The following is a 15,950-nucleotide window of genomic DNA, read 5'->3' on the forward strand; positions in this document are numbered from 1 at the left end:
GTCGTCAGGATCGCGGCCAGAGTAGTCGAACTTCGTAATTTGGGTCAGACTTTCCGCACCCTACAAATCTCCCTCGAGCAACGCGGTCGTATGGGCGCGGCCATTGAAATCGAGTCCATTTCATTGGGGTATGTTGGATAGTTTCGTTTAGCTGGTAAAAGCGAAGTCTCTAACGGGAGTGAACAATGAGTACACGACGTCGGTGGACGGGGCGTCGTCTCTTCTTGGGGACGGGTCATGCTCTCGTTACGTGTCGGAGTCGCTTCTGCAGCTGCGTTGTCTCGGCGCGTGATGTGCGTTGTCGCTGTCGCTTGCTGACCTCTTCGTCAACAATAGTTGTGCAGCGGAGATCTTGTCTTCACGGGTCTGTTACGCGGTCGTGTTCGTGATTGCGGTCGTGGCGACGCGTCGAAAGTCGACGTGACCTCGGCCGTGCCGCATTGACGCGACAAACAAGTCAATCCTTCCGCTATCGCTTTCGGATCTGCGTCTGCAATAATCTCGAGCCGATGCGAAGCCGGCAAGATACACGACGCTGCGGAACGGAAGCCAGATGCTGCGCGGGTCGAAGAGTGACACGCGTAGACTCAAAACAAACGCAGGGGCGTGTCACGCGGGTGTGGCTGGGCGCAAGTGGGCCCTGGGCTGCGGATGAACTACGGGGACTGACGTGAGCATCGCTCAGAATGACGAACGCCTTGTACAATCACACAAGTTGTGTTGCTGTACTCAGATGCAGTTACACGGCGACTGTTGTCGAAGATGACGCGTGCAGCGACTCAGATGTGATGCAATGAATGTGATACGCTCGAACGGCGGTGATGCAAGTTGAAGTCGATGCATGGCGCAAATATATTCTTTCTACTGCTCTCCTCATTCAACTTCCGCTGTTTGGCTTCCCTTCTTCCTCGTCTCAAATCTCGTACAGTGGAGAAGTAATGCTGGGTCTCCAGTCATGAGCCGCTGCGCATACACGTCGTTCCTGACTTTACTCCATTGGCTTCGTGGGGTGAAGGCGAAACGAAGCTGCCCTCTGTTTGTCGGGCGTTGTCGCTGATGTGTACGACCGCTCTGAGGACAATCAAGTTCACGGCGGTGAGGTTTCTCTCTGCTTCTCGATACTTCTCATCGCTCGCATGAGTGACTTGCAACACTCTCGGACGCCTTTGGAGCTCTCCGTGCGCCGGCAACGTACGTACCAGTCTGCGTTTCACGCATCCACGCAAAGAGGCAGAGGAGCAGAGGGAGAGGAGACAGTCATATGCGCGACTACGGACGATGGCGCTCGAACGTAGAGGTGGTATCTACACGATTCACATCGAGAATAGCCGCTTTTCGGAGCCTCGACGGGAAGAACCTGCATGACGACGCCTTCACGGGCAGAAACGTTGTCGGCAGGCCAAGCAGCGCTTAGAGCATATACGCGAACACCCCTCGAGAGCGGCGTGATAATCCACCAGAAACAATTTGTGCTTGGCTGCGTGGGCCCGCAGGACTGAGGCGATAGACTGCGACGAGCTCTGCGGTCCGGGGTTGCTCCAGTTTCGGGCGTTGTCTCCTTCCTCGTTGCGATCGTCGATGGATTTTCGTTCAGCTGTTTGGTAATAAAGTCTCGGGCGTGCACGATGTGCGTGGTGATTCTGGCTGAGGCCTTTCTGTTCCTACTCCGGTGGGCGGGATAACTCTCATCTTGATTCACCGGGTGTCACTGCTCGTGCTGAACGGTATTGCTCGTCTGCTCCTCCATCGACGCGGAATACATCGCGACGCAGCCTGCAATGTGCCTGCAGCGAATCATCTCTTCTGAACCTGCCTCCGTGCTCTCGCGCTGTTTCCTGCTTACTGCTGGCGATCGTCGCTCGAAGGAGACTAGTTTCTCATGCGATTCTGTTAGCAGTCGCGCTTGTGGCGTACAAAGTCAAGCATTTCCATGACCCCTGCCATGACGCGACAAACCAACGAGACGTGAAAGCTCTGCAACTGCTCAGCTTTCGAGTCTGCGTCTGCAATCACCTTGCAGGAATCTGAGACCGGCAAATCACACGACATTGTGAGCTGGAAGCGGAGTGCTGCACGCGTGGATTAGACGCGGATGCGGGGAGCGCGTCGCTCGAGTGTGGCCGGGTGAATTGCGGGCTTGGATGCAGAGTGCTGCATGGCAACACCTTCTACAATCACGCAAGCTACGGTCGCTGGACTTGAATGGAATCGCACAACTCGTAATTGCTGCGTCAAGAGGGGAATTGTGCAGCGACTGACATATGATGCTCGAGACCGAAGGTGTGAATGGTGTGCTGCGGCCTGAAGTCATTGCACAACGCAAATATATTCCCCCGCGCGTCGCCAGACACAAGCTGCAGTTGATTCTCGTGTGTTCCACACAAAGACAAAGAACTTGCAACAACCTCTTGAGCAACACGAAAGCATCGCTGTACCTTCAGTCCGAGGAAGCAGATAAACACAATCATCGCGCGGCCCTCTCATTACAGCCCCCAGGTTCGCCTGCTGCTCCATGAAAGATGCGGCGTCGCATGCAACGACAAGCTCAGACACCCAATTGAAGCGATGCCTTGATAAAGTCGTCCATGGCGAACTGAATTTCACCAACGCACTCCAATCTTCAAAGGCGCGGCGCAGCTTTCCTGTTGTCTACAGCGTCAGCAGCTGCACCGATGCCGGCTGAATCACGCGAGGTCGTGCTTGTGGACGGTCAGGCGAAGGCTTACTTCTCAGGACGGCAGAACAATTCAAGAAACGGCAGCAGATCCTGCGCAGAGTCGTATGACCGTTATCAACGCCGTTGTCTGATGAGTGCCGCTGTCTGGACCGAAACGAGCGCTATCTGCGGAGTCGCCACGCTTCTCTAGATAGCTGCTTCTGCGCTCAGCCAGGATGACATCCACGTCTCGCTGTTCTTCGCTCCGTTCTGCTCTTCGCGGGCCCCGACTGCGCGGCTGCGTCGACTCCGGATGCGAGTCATCCGTCCAGGGCTACCGGCCATCATGGCCGCGCTCAAGCTGGAGGCTCGATGCCTGCTTGGCTCTGAGCTCGCCACCAAGCTGCGGGTGTCCATGAAGATCAAAGGTCACCGAGCGCCTCGGCTGCCCACAGAACGCGAATTTGTTCGGAGGAGGATACGCGAGAAGCCTACGTCTTGTGATTCTTTGAACGCAAAAACTATGTACTATAGAATTCTTTCTACGGCAAGTCCTTCTCAACACCTAGGCCTGATGGAGCAAAAAGGCACATGGCGCACCGATCGCTGCGGCGCACCCAGCACTCTCAGAGAACGTCAGCACGCTCTGGATCCAGCTTAATCGCTCAACGTTGACCGCCATCACTTCTTCGCCTTGTTCAGCCTTCAATTTCAAACCCTTCCTTCAACTGACCACTCCTTCCCCTGCCCGAAGGCTCAGCGTTCGCCCACGTCAGTCAAGCCAGCCGTGCAGAGTCATGCGGGCCATCTGATCATGGCGTCCTCGACTTTGTGCTCGATCGACTTCGATGGAGTGAGTGCCTTGGCGCACATTTTGGTACGCTCTCGGCCACGAGCACTCGGCGAACGATAGCATGCCTCCAGCGCAATGGCTCCGGGGGCTTCGATTTGCAGCTCCAATATCATAGAACTTCGCCTGCCCTCGCTTTACTGATGCAAGTGGCGCCCACAACCTGTTGGTCGAAACTCGTGTCGCGCAAGACAAGAAGCATCTCACCCAAGAAGTCTCGACGTCGACCGAGAACGGCACGCACGTTTGTCGAAGCCTTTTGCGTTTCTCGTAGGAATTTGGCGACGGGTGTCGTTGTTGTCTCTCGAGATTGACTGAGCTCTTGCTGTTTACTGGAGATACACCACCGAACTGTCGCTGCTCTGACCGGTGATTGCTGGTGACCAGCGCTCTTGGATTGCCTTGTTGTCGCAAATTCCAAGATGGGCGAGTGCGCATACCCAGCCGCCTTCGCAGAGAGTCGAGCGTGAGGCAACGGACGATTCGTCGCACCATCAAAAGCGTACGTCCAAGAACCCGTCGTCGTCGCTACCGAAACGTCTGGTGGCGTTCTATTGGGTGAGGTCGTGCGGTGGTCGTCGGCGGACTGCGTGTGGCGGTAGAGTTTGCTTAGGCGGTGTTGGTTGTGGTGTTCAAATCGCTGCCGTGTACCAGGTCTGACTTGTTGTGGAGCAAAATGTCTGCTTCGATCGCAGAAATGGCAGTACTCAGAATCATCCGAAGGAGGTTACAAGCGGCAAGCAGTCTGGATCGCGCCCTCCGCCGAGCAAATTCAACCGTGGAGATCGGACTCGCAGTGAAGAAGTGGGAAGGACGGGATTCGAATAGACTTTGTGCGTGAGCGTGAATCGGAAGTCGGAAGTTTAGCGGCGTGCTTCGATATGGATGCTGATATACTGGTTGCGGGTCGCGAGTCGATGCATGTGGAGTGCGGCTTGGAAATGAGTCGTTCGGGGGTCGCATGAGAAACGGTCTGCGGTTGGGAAGGTCGTGGTGAAGAGGCGACCTTGTGAGCCGAGAGCGCCACCTTCTTCACGACTTCCAGTAACCACAATGCAGCTGGGGCTCTTGACCAACCATGTCTGCGAGATCTGGCCTTTCTTTGTCCTTCGTAGCATCCTGTCTCTTCCCAGCACGTGCCCCAGCGCCCGCACCATTCCCAACTCGGCCACCCCTAACCCTAACCCTCCCATTCACCCACGACGCCTTGACCCACCCACGAAACAATTCATCCTCCCTCGAGGACGTCTTCGCTTCTTCCAGTCCAGCCTGGGCCAATCTCCAACTCAACCTAACCACAAAACGACCAGACGTCCCTCGAAAGACCGATCTTGAACGCGAACAAACAACGCTTAGGCTCGTGAGGCTCCGAAGCACCCGCAAGGCTCCGCAACTCGCCCTTGTCAGCCTCAGCTTGCGCTCGCTCGGTCTTCTGAAGCGCTTCGATCCTGTCTGCTGCCGGCGTTTCCTCTGCACTGCGTTTAATGGCGATCGGCGGTACTGGTTGCGGAGTTGGTGTTGACTGGGAAACTGCGGTGGTGTACGGCGGCTGCGCAGTTGCATTCGGCGTTGAGACCGGCGACAAGGTTGAGGAGGGAGTCGTGGCCTGTGGAGTTGGCGCTCAGGTCTTGTATTTAGCGGGCGTACATGGCTTAAAATCGCAATTGCATCAGCCATTTGGGTAGAAGACCGCGAAAGACGCGTTCGTACGATGACTTCCTGTCGCTGTTCCTTCTCGGGAGACAGAACAGCGGGCAAACTCGATGCGAATGCGCACATGGACGATGTGGTCTGCGATAACCGGCGTGGTTGCAAAGAGGAACTGCCTTCGACTGCGGAGGCAAGACTCGAAGAGGTAGTTTGCGGGTGCCATTGACGCGGTACTTGGCGGCGTGGGCTTGATGTCGACAAAGGCCATCGATGTCCCAGTGAAGAATAGCAATGTAGGGTGATTGGATTGGGTTATCGAGTGAACGGAGCGTTGGTCGCGGCCGCTAAGGGCGAAGAGGCCGGGTTTTACGTTGAGCGGCAGGATGCAGTTTGTCGAAGCTGTACTCGAAGGCTTTGGAGCGCTTGACGCCGAAGGAGACGGCGGTGTCAATCAGGCGTGATTCTGCTTGTGTGACGTGGTAGCTGATTGCGTGACTGAGAAGGGTTGGAAACACCTCCGCCAACGAGCTTGTCCTTGTGAAGTCCGTACGGAGTCCTCCGATACGGCTGACGACCGCGCCTCTATCGCCTTCCGCACTGGTCGGACCAGAGATGCAGAAGGAGTCCGTCAGTCAAAGCGCCTTCAGAGTTGGGCGCTTGATTGACCGTCAGGCAGCAGCAGACTATATCAGCTTGAGCGCCATCAGTCCCATCATGTGAAAGGCGAGGTGAATTCTTGACTCCGTTGTCGCGCTTTGCGCAGCTCAATTGCGAGGAGGCGTTTGGTTGTGAGAGCGAAGTAGAACCGCGTTACTGGGCTGGCGGCAGCAGAATTGCCGGAGACGGTGCTGAGAGTTCTGGTTGAGGACGATGACTCTTCGGCGCTGGTCTCGGTTGTAGCTGTACTCGTAGCTGCGGTGGTGGGGAACGGCGTAATGGCTTCGCGGTGAGATGTTGTACTGGCAGCTGAGTGGCCCTGAAGATGGCATGCGTGTGAATATTGAAAAGCGTTTGCGGCATTGTGTTGCTATAGACGACGATGATATGCAGACAACAGCTCTCGCTCGTGAGGAACTTGCCTTGATAGCGAGGCCCTTTGGGCTGCCTCTGCATACCTTGCCTGCTCCCTGCCCTGCTTGTAGAGTGCACGTTTGGATCCCGTCCTCAACAGCTGCCGAGATAGCTATTGCGACTGTTGCGGTAGCAGTACCTCTGTAGTCGAAGATAGAGATGGACCGAGCTTTGCTGCATCAGTACTGTCCGCGCTCGGTTGACACTGTTCGATCCGGAACGACACACCCTGCTCATCCTGCTTTCGGTTCTGTTTCGTTCTTTCCTGAGGCTCGAGTGCCGCGACGGGGTGACTCCCGTTGGCTCTGTCCGCCCCGGTACACTCACGGTCTCTTCCGTCTTGCAGCTCGGTGTCTTCGTAACCCTCCGGACAAACCACAAGCCAACAAAATCACATTCCCAGATCCCTCCTAGCATGGCTGATCCTAGCACCAACTCTGAACACACCGACCGAGCATGTAGCAGGTAAGACCGCGTCGAGCCCGCCGCTCGCGCAGACGTGACTTGTGCCGGGCTCTGAAGCCGCCAGATAGCAATCTGCCTCTGAATGATCTTCCTCGATGGCGCCGCATCGGCGTCGAGCTACCATTGCCATCGACTGGCCAGACCACGGCGGACGCGCTTCCCACTCTTCCGCTTCTGCTTCTTGTTCATTCTTTCCTCGGGCGTGCATGCCGCAACGGTGTCAAGCTGACGTTTGCGTTCTTTGATCAACGGCGTGCGCCCACAATCCTCTCCTCCTCCTCTTCCGCTTCAGGCTGATCTTGCTCTACGGCATGAGTATCGCGGCGGTATCGAAGTCCTGATTCTCGATAGATATGGCGAGCCGCTGTGCTGAACCCTTCGTTTGCCCATCTTCTTCGTTGCCAGCGCGGTTCTCCATCAGGCCCGCTGCTCGGCCTCGGGACTTCGGAGGTGCCTCGGTTGACAATTGTGCTGTCTTATGGGCGTTGCCGAAGTTGCTGGTATTACGGCTCTTGTGACCGTCGTATGACTCCCCTGCGCCAAATCCTCTTGCCTCTACGTTGTAGGTCTTGATTGTGCCAATGGTCTCGTTCGTGTCGCAGATCTCGTCTGCGCCGGGGCTCTCGTCTGCATCGTAGTCTTGTCTGTGCCCGAGCTCTTGCCCGCGTCGTAGGTGTCGACGTCGTTAATCTCGTGGGCGAGCGGAACGCCGGAGATGGGGTAGCATGCGAAGAAGATGCCGGGCGCGAATGAGGTCGAAGGAGGACGGTTCGGTGAGGGTGAAGACGATGGGTGCTCGGCGGGCCGTCTCGTCGCCGTTGATGAGGTGCATTAGCAATTGCGGCTGGTCTCGGAGACGACAAATACTTAGATCAGATGCTCGTGATCCATGGCGCTTGTATGAGACTCCTGAAGCAAAGCTGTAAGTAGTAGCCTGACCAAATCGTCCGACCATACTGACCTGTCAATTAAACCGCTCGTTGGCGTTTCGAGTCTGTTCTGAAAGACCGAGCTTTGAGCTTCGGCATATTTGGACCATTCTACTCTTGCTTCCAACTTCTGAACCAAGTGTATCTAGCTCCGTTCACCAAACAGGCTCCTGACTCTTACGACAGTATTCGTAGCGCGTGGACCGCTGCACGATATATCTCTTGTCAGGCGCGCGATCGTAGGCTGTGCGGTTCTCGGAGGACTGCAGTTGGCGGAAGGAACGCGATAGTGTCTCCGACTTAAGATGCGGTCGAACAGTCTTCGAGGACGAGCTAAGGATGACCAGGTCGAGTACATCAGCGATACGTTCGCTCTTGACGAGGTCCGGTATAGCTGGAAGTGTTCAAGCCTTCCCTCGAACGCGAACATGTCCACAGATCCTCCCTAGCAGAGCCTGGCCCGAGCACCACCTCTGAGCACCCTGACTAGCATGCTAGCAGCCGCCACCGGCCGTATCTTGAATCTTGACAATGTTGGGTAGCGCCCGATATCAGGGCGTGCCCGGGCGTCAGCCGTATCTTCGATCGGGCATTTATTGGTGGCGAAGAGGCGTCGGCTGTGCCTTCAACCTTGACGGAATCGAACGTGCGTCGACGGCGGGAAGGATCTGGTCGATGTCGTTCGTCTTGACGAAGTCGAGCATTCGCAGGTGGCTGAGAGGGCGCCGACTATGCCTTTGGTTCTGATAATAGCGGAGATGGGTTCGAGCTTCGAGATGTGAGGACAAATGAAGACTTGGGCTTCTTCGGAGACAGGACTTTGCCGACGCGCTGGAGGCGTTGTCTATGCCGAAGATGTGGTCCAATATTGGGATCGCAGACATGGCCGACGCGTGAAAGACGAATTTCGGGCAGAATCGGGTATTGACAAATGTTTCGGGCAATGGTTCTGGCAGGAAAGGGGGCTCTCGCATGTCTTGAGTAGAAGTTGGTGGATGGCGCCAGTACCATTGTGCGACTTCAACAGTAACGCAGTTGTAGCGATTCCATTGTTGGCGCAGATCAGGTTGCGTAGCGTAGCGAGCAAAGTTAGGAGCCGAGGTCGAAACGCGTCAATGCGTCGCGTCGCGTCTTCCTCAAATCGAACTGCCAGAATTGGAGAAATTCCTGCGAAGTCTGCGGCATGTGAGGGCACACTGTCGCCTTCAGATGTTGCAGTGCAGCGCAAGCAGTACATAAAGGACCAGCCCTACTCCCAGTACTCCCCTCTTCTTATCTCAGCCCTCCCTGGACCCCGTAGCGATCTCTATTGGACGCAGACTTTTGTCAAGTTCCAGCCCGTCGATCTCCTCGCGATACCCGCACCCACCGCGAGCACAAAAGGTTCTGAAGACAGAGTATCGGGACCGGGCTGGTCGAGCACAGCGATTGAGCAATGACGGCAGTCGTGTATAAGAACCAGGACGGGGAGCCGGGTGTGGATGATTCAGTCAGGCTGAGGCCATCGTCGGAGCTCTCAATCCGTCGTCATGCTCTAACAGGGTCTCGCTGAGTCTTGTCCTCGCGTCGCAGCGACCACGGTTGTGGAGCTGCTGGAGCTGCCGCCAACTTCTCTCACACCGCTTGCTCTGCGCACGGAAAGATGCCTAATTGTGGCTTTGCCTTCCTGCCCACAGTGTTCATATCTTCCTCACCGCCCTCGGTCGTCGGGTGATTGAATGCGCAGAGCGGCCTTCGCATCGAACTCAAAGTTCTTCATGGTCTCACTTCCCTTCTCGTGGAGAAACGCGTACGAAACGTGCTAACTGTGCTCAGACTACATCTACGGCGTCCTACCAAGATGATTTTCGCACTACAACCATCTCGTCAGACTGCCGGCGACTGTCAATAGTCCGAAGCTTCAGCACACCCAGCTACCGCCGCCGAAGTCCTCAAACGAACGTTCGATGTTCCCGCTTCCGCACTTCGCCCGGGAAGGTTCTCGAAATCAGCAGACGACGTCCCAGCCGAGATGGAAAAACGTCTCCACGCCCATTCCCAAGCACAACACGTTCATCAAAGCCGCCGCCGAAGCCGCCACCAGACACTCCGGTACCGCTGCAGCATCGCCGCTTTATGAAAACCGCATGGATCGCAGCAGCAGCTGACTCACACAACGCGGCCTTATTCTCCACGTCCATCGAACGCCGCTCTACGTCCAGCATGAGCCATACTCTGCCCACCTTCGCCGATCATCGACGAGTTCCACGAAACACGAGAAAGAGCCGATACACACGATAATCAAGAGACTTCGGCTTGGACATGGACGCACAAAAGCATTGCAAGCTCAGTCCGTCGCAGCCTCGGGCCTACTGCACGCTGGTTCCAGATGCTCGGGGTGCGAGGAGCGGATCGGCCAGAACGACTTCGGGAACGCGTACGGCGCTGAATGCGAGGCGATAAGCAGGCGCTGACGACAGCCTATATGAACAAAGCTGAGCGCGGCATGCCGTGCAGCAGAATGAGTCAGTGCACCTTGCCGAGCAGTCACCACGAAGTATACCGAGGGTCACAACCAAACCTGGTTCAGCGATCAGGATGTATTCCAGGCCATCACAGCCACACGTCTGCCGAGCGCTGCACGGATCGAGGACGTATAGCTTGTCCGTCCCGCCGCCGGAGCTATGCACGGACGTTGTGGCGATGGTTGCGTGAGGTGAGATGGGGCGGCGGGACAGTGTTCGATGTTGGCCTGGTCAGGAAGAGGGAAATGGGACGAGAGTATGCTGTGCTGGAGGCGCAGAAAGTGAATGCGCGGAGAGGGAAGGGGAAGATAGCGATAAGGCGCGTCGTGGTGGTGACGGCTCGGGACTGCCGGGCTGGTGTTGTATTCGCCCTTGAGTGCTCGTGGAGATTGTCGCGTGACGGAGAAAGCGCTCTACCAGTCTGCGTACGACAGCGTGGCGCAGGTCGCGCGCAGAGTGCTAAGCATGGCTGCCGAAACGGAGCGCATTATCGCACACTCAGCGCGGGCTTCTCAAGTAGCTCGGTTCCAAACTGTTCCGCAGACTCGTCTATGGGAGTTCTATCTCTTCTTGAGTCGGCGAGTAGTCACAATTCACGGCTCGATCACCGTTGGCAAGTAGCGCGTCGACCCTGGCGCAGTGGTCCAACTCGTGTGGGTGACATGATTGATGGTCCTGCCGTTTAGTCTCTCATTCCTCCTGTTACAAAGGCTTCTGTCGGAGGCTTGACGTTGACTCGGTCTTTAGAGCACATGGACGGCTTCGGACGATGCCCCCTGTTTCTAACGGTGACCAAGATGTCGACGAAAGCTCGATGTGAAGTCCTGCCGATCTCTTCCTAATTCTGGACTTTTGCACATCAAGCATTGAAGTACATAACGTTCCGCACAGGGATTAGTGGCCACGCAGAGTGCTGAAGCTATGTGCGCTGTTCAAACCGGCAAACGCTACCCCAGGCGTCGAACGAGGCGAAACATTCGTCGTGAGTGCTTGGCCCGGCAGAGCACGACGGGTTGTGATAGTGCTGAGCTACAGTGTTTGGCGTGGTAAATGCTACTCCCGCCATTCGGGAAAGACTTGGCGATCCGGGCACTTGCCGTCCGTATCTGCGAATACGTGCGCCGAAGGTGATGGACATGGAGCTGCGCACAAGTACATGCGCTCGAGTACGTAGTCAGATGAGCTTATATGATCTGTTGTGGGAGAAACATCACGCAAGCTACCGCTGGCACATCGTTTGCACGAGCATCTTCGAATATAAATGTTGCAGTACAACTGCACGCTTCCTCTCGCGTTTGCTTCTATCCAAGGACAGATTTCGAGAAGGAAAATATACGTGATTGTAGAAGTGTGTAGAATACCTGTCAGAGCAACTGACTTATCGACGGACTGCGGTTGCTAGAATTTGGATGACGATCGCACGCGGGCGGAAATGCTTGGAAAGTTAGAGTCTGGTAAGCGACCCGACCCGCCCAGGCTGCCCCGCACCCCGAAGTCGCCCCCAAAAAGTTGAGGTTGGGAGAGGAAATCCTTGGCCCGCTGGCGTCCCCAAAATTCCTTGCGGGCATTGCCCTTCCCTCCTCAAGAAACACGCTCGACTCGCGACACTCTTGTGGCCGCGAAACCGTCCCACGTTGAAATACCTCTCCTTGATCGTTCACCGCGCTCATTATCACAGCCCCTGCGTCGCGTGGCCAGATCTCGAGATCTCGGTCCAGCAACTCGATGTCATTTCTCTGGTGTTTGCAGTCACTTGCGACTTCGCAAACCGCTGCTGCGACGACATGAGCCTCAAAAGTGTCCCTTGCCGCGGCGCTCGACTACACTTCCGTCCTACGGCGTGACCGATACGATGTCTAGTTCACCTTCACAAGCCACCCTAGCGCAAGAGGGAGAACTACAAAGAGCGCGAACGGCGAGGCTTGAGGACCGGGAGCAGGCCACCAAGTATCTGAAGAGGCAAAAGTCAACAAGCAGACGCGCGGTATTGAAGCGTGTAGGAATGCGAGACTTGAAGAGTCAAGAAGACTCCGCAGAGTAATGCAGGAAGATGCGAGTCGCGAAGCATGAAGTTGCTGAGAGCACTGCTGCTTGACCACACCCGTTGACGATGCTGTGGTCGGCAATGCGCCAGGCATGATAGCGGAACCGTCTACAAGGTGCTGAGTCCAAAGCGCTTGCGCTGTCGGTACCAACCGGGCCGAGACCGATGCGCAGAAGCACTCATGCTCCTCAAGACCAATAGTATACGTTACCACAGTTTAGATGCCTTCGAGCTCACCCACCGCGAGTCCAAGCCTCTCACGAAAGCAACCGGTCATGCATGCCCTGCTCGTCCGCAATCTGGGGGCCTGCTGACGGTAGGCATTGCACAACCTCACACAAGCCCCAATCTTTGACATCCGTACTTCATGGGAAAGAAGCTGCAACATAAACTCCTGGAAGAAGTGCTCCATCACTATGCACTGCTCTCAAGGACTGGATGCGTTGGGATCGTGTGTTCAAGCAGGCCGCCACGCCTGGCACCTGCTTGTGGCATATAGATCTACTTGAGAACTCCCACAGAATGGCTGGCGCCGTTGATGATGTCAAGTCGGCGAGCCTCTCGAATACAGACAGCTCAAGCTCCGGAGCTCCGGCGCGTTGAACTGAGGTAATGTCGGGAAGCTGCAGTGTCAGCTGGCAGTTTTGTTGACGCCATGTCCAGTACGGCGCTAACGTGTGCGACGTCCACGAGCTTGGAACATTGCGAGTCTCGATTCGACAGTGTGAGAGGAGAGTGATGTTGAGAAAGTCCAAGAGCCAAGGGACGCAGAAGCAGCGTCTGCTCTTCGCGGCTAAGTGGAAGACGACGAGCGCGGAAGGCAGATGACAGCATATTCGGTTTCGGCGACGATGCTACGCCTGGGAGGAAGATGGACGGACTGAGTGGGATGAGGACGATGAAGTGGCGGCGGACCCAAGTGGCGATGCCGAATATGAGATGTGAGAGGTCGAGAGCAGACAGAGCAGTTTTCAGCTACGACAATAAGAAGGAGGAGGCTGAGTAAGAGGAATCTAGCGCGATCGCTAGGTGCTACTTGGTGTGCCCGGGGATGGTCCTCGGGTTGGGCTTGTCAGAGAGGATCAGGATATGCAGATATGCTACGGCCAGGAGGCTATATTCAACGGCTTGGGGAATCTGCTCATGGACACACGGGAGGGGAACGACAAGCTGCCTGCGGTAAGTCACCAGCATGGCCCATGTCAGCGACAATCAGTGAAGTATGGGCCGGAGACAGAACTGACGATTGCGACAGGAAACGAATGGAAGCGGGAGGGTGTGGCTTCGAAATTTGACCTCGGGATGTCGGGTTACAGATTCTCCATGGGGTGAACCACCGTGTGTGGGAAAGCGGACTGTAACAGGTGTCGCGGCGACGATCGGCAAGGATGGTGGGCGCCGACCAGGCGAGGAGACGAAGGCGATGGCGAGATGGAGAAAGCTCAGAAGCTGTGGCGAGCTGGGCAGATCACAACGAGGGTGCGAATCTCGGACTTCATGGAACCCAGAGTTTGTCGATCCAGTCGCGCTGGGGATTGATACAAAGTGAATTCGGCGGACGATGACGGTAAGCATGGACAACAGGATAAGAGAGGAAGGCAAGCGCGAGCCCGAGCAAATGGAGCCATGGAGCCGACCCTGATGATCGGCCCCGTCGGAATGGAGACTGATTCGTCTTCGAATACGAATCGTGTCGAATACCAACAGCCAGCGCCTGCATCAGACATTATCGCCGCGTCAGCGACCTCGGTCCGCGCCATTCAGAGCCAGCACAGCCAACAACACGTCCATCTGCACCTGTCGTCGATCGTCACTGGGTAGAGCAATCGTCGACTGGCCGACCGGCAGATGCCTATGGAAGAGAAGGGCATGGCTCGCAGCGAAGGCTTGCCTCACCAACCACAACGGAATGCAGACGCCTGCAGAAGCGCGTCATAAAGGCTGCCGACGAAGTTGTCCTGACCAAGACGCCGAGCGAATGATCCACGTGCCTCCACCTCTACTGTCACCAGAGAAGTATGAGACCGATCAGCACGCTCGTCAATAGTGCATCGCCTCTGCTTGCCCAACACGCTTGTGCTTCCGCAGGATCAAAGCTTTGCAATGGCATCTCTGCAGCGTTGACAAAGTTCCGGGTCGGTCTTCGCTCATTGTCAGTCTTCGCTCATTGCCCTCGCAAAGAGCAGTATTCGGGCTGGGATGGTCGGGAAGTTCCGTCGTTGTGGTCGATGTCGCATTTGAAGTTAGCTGAATGAAGGGAGAGTGGGAGGAGGTACGGGAGTTCGTGCGTCAGCCCCTCGACCTCGACCCTCACAGCCCTTCGTACTAATCAAAGCCATCACAGACTCTCCTCCAGATATGGCTCTCACACAGCCTCGTTCTTTATACCAGCGCAAGCGACAAGACCTCTAGAACCTCCACCAAAGTCCCGCAGCCCTCCATCTGCCGTGCAACCATCCGGCAGCAAATCGTCCAAGCAGAAGTCGAACCTCCGAAATACGTCCAATTCACCGGTAGATGGTTAACGCCTTGTCCACATAGCGGCGGTAGTGGATGGGGCGCCTACGTTCGTTGCAACGATTGGCACAGACACGAGGTGCGAGAGGAAACTGCGCCTGCTTTGCGATTCTGTTGTCGATGGGTGGATCGAATAATTACTGGCGTGTAGGGAAACCCTGTCCTCCTGCTCGATCCTTGCTGCTTTGGAGTTCCGAGTTCAATGAGCGAGGCCGTCGATCTCTGTTCACAAGACGCAATCAAACACGAATACCCTCGACCCATTCCGCACTATTCGGCGTTGTGCACGCTCCAGCCAAGCGCCTTCATCTTCGCCCGAGTCACAACACCGATACGGCAGCTAATTTTTCGGCGCTCAAGCAGCAGTTCTTTTCCACAGTCTGACGCGCAACGTTGTGGCGATCACCAGCGAGGACGTGCAAGTTTTGACGAGGCGCTGGTTTCGATGGAGCTCAAACCTGTGGCAGTGGTCAGCGAGGGTATTCCGGTACTTATGGCGCGACTAGTCGAGCAGAGTCGGATTCGGAAGTCGTCGAAAGGGCCAGTGATGGCGAGGCGACGAATTTGATTGGTGTCGGTCGTGTGGTGCAGGCGCCGCGCGAAGATCTAGATCGCTCGCGCTTTCGATTCTGCACCTCTTATCCTCGTCTTTCTAGCCGTGCCGACGTGACTGAACACAGTTGCGGTCATGAACATCGCGGGAGGAGAGCAGTACCGCTGTGGGAAAGCCATCGAGAGGTGTGGTAAGCATACGACGAGAGCTGTGTACAACGAGGCCGATGTGTCCAGAACGAAGAGCGGACATGCCGGTGCCGAAACAAGCTGGATCTGGCGTGTGCTGTCTTTGGATGAAATAGTGCGTGCCTCAAGCGTGTGTCTCACCCGATGAGAGAGGATTCTTCTACGCAGTTGGTGGTCGGGTCACCAGGAAGATCGCCCATCTCCCGTCATGTTCTCAGTGTCAGCGGCATGTAATTATTTGTGATAGGTGCAAGCCCAGTAGTTGAAGAATGGTCTACTCAGGCACTTCGCACTCAGATGAGACTGTACGTGTGGCTGTTACTGGCTTCGCTGCTGCGTTGTCACCAGCAGCCTTGTCAATGTGTACAGCTGTATGTGCGAGCCGATCTGCTCTGACATCTGAAGTGTGACTCTGAAGCAAGCCACAGTGTGACTGCTTTCGAGCTAGCTGCACCATGATCAGGCCGTGGGTTGAACATGTCTACTGACAGCGTTAATTCGCGAAAGAGTCTGCGGACTCGCT

At 56.0% G+C, this 15,950-nt stretch overlaps 2 protein-coding genes across 2 annotated transcripts; one reads left to right on the forward strand and one right to left on the reverse strand.

The window, feature by feature from the left end:
- Positions 1-3,002: 3,002 nt before the first annotated feature.
- AB675_41 (uncharacterized protein) lies at positions 3,003-3,317 on the forward strand (the record flags this gene model as incomplete). The annotated part of the gene is made up of 1 exon (XM_018144322.1): positions 3,003-3,317. The coding sequence occupies one exon, from the start codon at positions 3,003-3,005 to the stop codon at positions 3,315-3,317; it is 315 nt and encodes a 104-aa protein (XP_017994649.1).
- Positions 3,318-6,996: 3,679 nt separating this feature from the next.
- AB675_42 (uncharacterized protein) lies at positions 6,997-7,647 on the reverse strand (the record flags this gene model as incomplete). The annotated part of the gene is made up of 2 exons (XM_018144431.1): positions 6,997-7,349; positions 7,401-7,647. 2 exons carry the CDS (start codon positions 7,645-7,647, stop codon positions 6,997-6,999), a joined length of 600 nt encoding a protein of 199 aa, XP_017994650.1.
- Between the last annotated feature and the right edge of the window lie 8,303 nt (positions 7,648-15,950).

The sequence above is a fragment of the Cyphellophora attinorum genome (assembly GCF_001299255.1).
Source record: "Cyphellophora attinorum strain CBS 131958 chromosome Unknown Contig53, whole genome shotgun sequence".
Taxonomy (NCBI): Eukaryota; Fungi; Ascomycota; class Eurotiomycetes; order Chaetothyriales; family Cyphellophoraceae; genus Cyphellophora; species Cyphellophora attinorum.